The sequence below is a fragment of the Ursus maritimus genome, unplaced genomic scaffold (genome assembly GCF_017311325.1).
Source record: "Ursus maritimus isolate PB19 unplaced genomic scaffold, ASM1731132v1 scaffold_14, whole genome shotgun sequence".
Lineage (NCBI taxonomy): Eukaryota > Metazoa > Chordata > Mammalia > Carnivora > Ursidae > Ursus > Ursus maritimus.
In genome coordinates, this window is record NW_024423786.1 from 50,190,362 (window position 1) to 50,195,729 (window position 5,368).

Consider the following 5,368-nt stretch of genomic DNA (forward strand, 5'->3'; position numbering starts at 1 on the left):
CCGGGGGCGGTGCCAGGCCCGGGGGCGGTGCCAGGCCCGGGGGCGGTGCCAGGCCCGGGGGCGGAGCCCGCTGCGCTGCTGGCGCTGCTTGGGGAGCGCGTGCTCAACGTGTCAGCGGAGGCGCAGCGCGCCGCCGCCCGCTTCCACCAGCTGGATGTCAAGTTCCGGGAGCTGGCGCAGCTGGTCACCCAGCAGAGTGGCCTCATCGCCCGCCTGGAGCGCCTGTGCCCGGGGGGCACCGGCGGGCAGCAGCAGGTAACCTCTAAGCTCGCCGGGAATCGTAGTCACTTCCTGTGTGCAGCATTTGTAACAGGAGACCCCAGCGACCCCACGCGCGATCTCTGATCCGCAGCTTTGAAATCCGACAAGCTCCAAAAACCAGATTCCTACCTCTCCTCCCACAGCTCATTTGGGTCAGAACGCGACTGGTGGCTACTTAAAACCTTTACTTATCCACTTGGTATAAATATTCGTAGAGCCTGTAATTAAGCATATTACTATGTAAAGACCAAAGACCCATGTTATGGAGGTGTTACGCGATATAAATACCTGCCCTGTGTTACTCTTTCTAACTGCTGCCATGTTATCCTTAATTCTGGAACATGGCTGGCCCTAATTTTGCATAAGATTGTTGCTCTGTGACAACCCACAACTTACAGGGCTGTTGGGAGGATTCTATGTTAATACTCATTGTTGGAGGTACTCTCATTATCCCTACTTTACAGAAAAGGAGTGTCAGAGGCACAGATCAGTTCAGCTGTGAACACCGGAGTGGGAATTTAGGCCCAGCTCTGCTCTTGACAGCCAGAGTTAGGCTTTGGGGAGTATCAGTTCCAGGGCTGGGACATGCCTGTGCCTGATCTCCCACCCATCTGGGTGTTGGGGGATTTAGGGGCCCAGTGTCTTTTTTCAACTGAAGGCTATTGCAATCACATCTGAGTCTCTTGGTCACCCCAGGTCCTGCCACCACCCCTGGTGCCTGTGGTTCCTGTCAGTCTGGTGGGTGGCATTAATGACACCAGCAGGAAGCTACACCCAGCTCCAGAGCCCCAGAGAGACCAGACCCTGAGACAGCAGGGGCCCTTGGCCTCTCCCCTGCCCGCAGGGCACTCTGCTGTCCCCACCAAGCCAACAGGTAAGATGAGGGCAGGACTGTTGAGGGCGTGAGGAGCTAGGGGATTCCCAGTGCAGTGTGGATAGAGGGAAAGAGGAGCAAGGATTTTAATGGCAGGTTTCTCTCATGGTGAGGAGACTGGAGAAAATGATGCTTTTATTCTGGTGATGGAACAAGGAGCTATGGCTCTCATTCTGATAAAGACCAAAATTCTTACTGTGGTATGAAAACAGGAAAGGAGGTACTTTTCCTTTGATCGGGGGACAGGGAATTTAGGACTGCTTATTGGTAAGCATTTAAGCTAGTTCATAGTGTCGTGTTCAGGATTTCTATTCTGGCGCGATTGTAGAACCAGGATTTAAGTACCCCAGGCTCCACATTTGCTGTAGTGAGAAAAGAATGAACTAGTCTTAACTCATGTAAGGAAACGGATATTGGGGCTCTTATTTTGGTCAGAGAATGGGAGCGATAGGATTGCTATTTCGGTGAGGGGATGAGAATCAGGACTTCTATCCCAGTAAGGGGTTGGTTGGTCCAGGTTGTGTCTTCCCCATCGCTGTATCCACAGGTCCATGGCAGGATTGTGCAGAGGCCCACCAGGCGGGCCATGGGCAGAGCGGTGTGTATGAGCTGCGACTGGGCCGGCACGTAGTGTCAGTGTGGTGTGAGCAGCAGCTGGAGGGTGGAGGCTGGACTGTGATCCAGAGGCGGCAAGATGGCTCTGTTAACTTCTTCACCACCTGGCAGCACTACAAGGTGGGTGCAGGTGGGTAGGGGCAGGGCTGGGCGGAGGGTAGGGGACCTGCTTCTGACCTTCTGACTTCCCTGTCCTGCCAGGTGGGCTTTGGGCAGCCTGATGGGGAATACTGGCTGGGCCTGGAACCTGTGCATCAGCTGACCAGCCGTGGGGACCATGAGTTACTGGTGCTTCTGGAGGACTGGGGAGGGCGTGGGGCACGTGCCCATTATGATGGTTTCTCTTTGGAGCCTGAGAGCGACCACTATCGCCTTCGGCTTGGCCAGTACCATGGAGATGCTGGAGACTCTCTTTCCTGGCACAATGACAAGCCTTTCAGCACCGTGGATAGGGACCGAGACTCCTATTCTGGTAAGGAGAGCTCTTATTCTGGTGGGGAGTAGGGACAGAGGAGGTGGGACTCCTAAGGAAGGAAGGAAAAGAATGAAAAGGAGTGGGGTGAGACTTCCCTCTGGCAAGGATCAGGGTAAGCAAGAGAACAGAGGAGAGGACTTTTATTCTGGTGAGGGGATGGAGAGCCTAGATTCCTTCTTTAATGAGGCAAATTCCTTCCTAATAGAGTCAAAGAGTCAAGATTCCTATTCTGGTGAAAGGTAGGGAGAGCTTGGAGTCTTATTCTAGAAAGAAAGTAGGTAAGATTTTTTCCCCCAGTAAAGGTAGAGCTCCTCGTTTCCAGAAAGGATGGAAAAGGTGTAACTTGTACTTTGGAAGGGCGATAGGGAAGGAATTAAAGCTATTACTATAAAAAAGAAAATGGGGGCCAGGGCTGTTACTCTGGAGAGGAGATCAAGGTTATATTCAGTAAGAGTGAGAAGGGCCAGGGGATGCCTGACAAAAGCCTTGCCCTAGTGAGGTAGTGGTAGAGGCTTTTATTTTGGTGACAGGATATGGGTTTTTCTCTCTCCTCAGGTAACTGTGCCCTGTACCAGCGGGGAGGCTGGTGGTACCATGCCTGTGCCCACTCGAACCTCAATGGCGTGTGGCACCACGGTGGCCATTACCGCAGCCGGTACCAAGATGGTGTCTACTGGGCCGAGTTTCGTGGCGGGGCTTACTCTCTCAAGAAGGCTGCCATGCTGATCCGGCCCCTGAGGCTGTGACCATCTGTCCATCTGTCCCCCAGGTCCCAGGGGATGTTTGTCAGCAGGAGCCTAAGTTGTCCTGGCCACACCTGCTTTGACACTTAATGTGGGCCACGCCCCACAGCCCGTCCTGTTTTTGCTTTGCTCCCCAGGGCCCTGAAAACGGGACCCGGGAATCCCCCTGCCGATTATCTCAGACCCAAATGGCTCCCCAAGGGCGTCTAGATCTCAGTTTGAGCTCAAATTTTATAACAGCACAAAATCTCCACAGAGCGTGTCTGGTTTGCATCTGCCCGTCAGGGGTCACTCCCCGTGCCCGCCCTCCTCCTCCTCCTCCTCTTCCTCCTCCAGCTCCTCCTTTAGGTCCTCCAGGATGAGGTTGTCCAGGTCTTCCAGGAGGCCCCCCTGGCTCAGGCAGGTGGCCACAGTGGAGCCACTGCTGATGTGGGGGTTGCTGGGGTGCAGGACTTGGGGCAGGTGGTTCTGCTTCCGGCTCTTGGGGTGTGCGCACGACGTCCCAGGCATGTGGGGCTCTGGGGAGGGAGAGGTTCTGAGGCCGTGGAGCTTGAGGCCACTTAAGACTCTGGGGGCAAAGGGGCTGCAGCCATGGGGCGCTCTGAAGAGGGGAGGGGCTGGGGCCCGAGCTACAGGAAACTCAGAGATGGAAGTCCCAGGTGTTGAAGCCACAACAGACCCAGGGACGTGGGCATCACTTGAGACTACAGGACACAACACAGGAACCAAGAACACAGAGACCACAGGGGCAGAGGCTGAGGCCACGAAACACTGGGGTAAAACCACTGAGTCTCCGGGGCAAGACCACAGAATGTGGCTGATGGATATTGGGTGGATATTAGGAGGGGCAGGGTCTTGGGTGGCCTGGTGTTGTAGGCCACGGAGACTGGGGGCGGCCATGGAAGATGTGAAAGGAGGGCTGATGCCACGGGATGAGCTAAGTGGCTCTGGGGACCGAGGCCTCAGGAGGCACATGGAAGAAGCAGGCAGGGACCTTGGTATGTGAGGCCCTAGAGGCGGATGTCGTAGGAGTCAAGGTCAAGTAAACTGCCCCAAGTGGGGGGAGGTCACGGGGGACATGCCAGGCCCTCACCTCGCCGGTTGTAGCAATCGGCAGCTGAGCAGGAGTGGGTGTGGGTGCTGCGGCGGTCGGTGTCCCGGTCCCAGCGTGGAGGGAGGATCCGTGTTGGATACACGGGGAAGCCGCACCCGTAGCAGGGGGATGAGGACCCCATCTGTGCCCAGCCCCTGGGGGGGCGGGCAGGGTTGTGAGGGTCCAAAGGTAAGGCCTGGGCCAGGGTGGGGGCAGGGCAGGGGTGGGTAGGGTAGGGGGGAGGGTGGGGTGGGGGTCAGCACCCTCACCGGAAGTTGTGCCGACACCTCGGGCAGTGGAACTCAGCAACACCCCACATCTTGTCACAGGGCACCGGCTCATAGCGCTTTCGGCATTTCCTGCACCGGGACACCTGGGTGTGTAGAGTGGGGAGGAGGCTCACTGTCAGAGGGGCACCTCAGGAGCTCAATACTGGCCGCAGTGGGAATAGGTACCCACGGAAATTGGCAAACACTAAAAATCGGGGGTTCTCCCGCCACCTCCCTGCACTAGCTGGGCTACTCAGCATTTACCAGAAGCATACCACTGATCAGGGGGTTCCGAATCCAGACTTGGGATTGTGGTTTTGGGGTCAGGTTTGCTTTCTGTGATAGCTGTCAAACTGCGGAGTCAGAGGTCGTGCTCTGGGGTAAGGGTGGAGCTGGAGAGTCGGAGGGATGGGGTCTGAGACGGAGGTGGAGCTCTGAGACTACAGGTCAGGGGCTGGGCTCTCAGGGGTTAATATGATAGTCTTAGGTCAGAGGTGTGGATACAGAGGGGGATTGGGTTGTCACCTCCTTCCGCTGGGGTACGCGCCGCCACCAGACGTGGTCACAGGAGGAGCAGGCAAACTGCCGATCCACGGCGGGAATGAGGTCTTCCTGGGCACGCTGGAACATGCGGAGGTTGGCTTCTGTCAGTGGCAGGAGGGAGGTCGCCACATCCTGCACGATGGGGACAAAAGGGTGGTCATGCCTCCTCCGCAAACATAAACACACATCAGCCCTCTTCCCTCTACATATATGTCTCCCCTCTTCACCCATGGATGCCCTCCACTCTCCCCCGTGGACATCCTCCTCACTCCACCTACCCCTATCCCTCACCCTGGACTCACCTGGATGTCCTGGTCCTGCTTCATGTCCTCTGGTGGGTCCTGGGTGGAGACATCAGGGGCAGAAACTGGGGATGCCGATCAGACCTCTTTTTACTATTATTTGTTGGGGTGGGCTCCGAGACGGGGAGGCAGGCTACTGACCCCATCTGAGTAGGGAGTCCCTAACTCAGGAGGAGCTTATAGAGGGCTAGGG

General features: G+C 56.5%; 2 protein-coding genes across 3 annotated transcripts in view; one reads left to right on the top strand and one right to left on the bottom strand.

Annotated features, from left to right (window-relative positions):
- The window catches only part of ANGPTL6 (angiopoietin like 6), a 3,654-nt gene extending 435 nt beyond the window's left edge, over window positions 1–3,219 (top strand). The window contains exons 2-6 of the mRNA XM_040629376.1: window positions 35–255; window positions 958–1,135; window positions 1,683–1,870; window positions 1,952–2,222; window positions 2,781–3,219. Of these exons, the coding sequence (XP_040485310.1) occupies window positions 35–255; window positions 958–1,135; window positions 1,683–1,870; window positions 1,952–2,222; window positions 2,781–2,971 (1,049 nt within the window). The 3' untranslated portion in view covers window positions 2,972–3,219. The remainder of the gene's footprint in view (window positions 1–34; window positions 256–957; window positions 1,136–1,682; window positions 1,871–1,951; window positions 2,223–2,780) is intronic.
- SHFL (shiftless antiviral inhibitor of ribosomal frameshifting) overlaps window positions 3,185–5,368 on the bottom strand; it is a 5,488-nt gene continuing 3,304 nt past the window's right edge. For both annotated transcript variants that reach the window (XM_040629375.1, XM_040629374.1), the window contains 2 exons: window positions 4,062–4,216; window positions 3,185–3,486 (listed from right to left, as the gene is read on the bottom strand). In XM_040629375.1, the coding sequence (XP_040485309.1) occupies window positions 3,257–3,486; window positions 4,062–4,216 (385 nt within the window). In that variant the 3' untranslated portion in view covers window positions 3,185–3,256. The remainder of the gene's footprint in view (window positions 3,487–4,061; window positions 4,217–5,368) is intronic.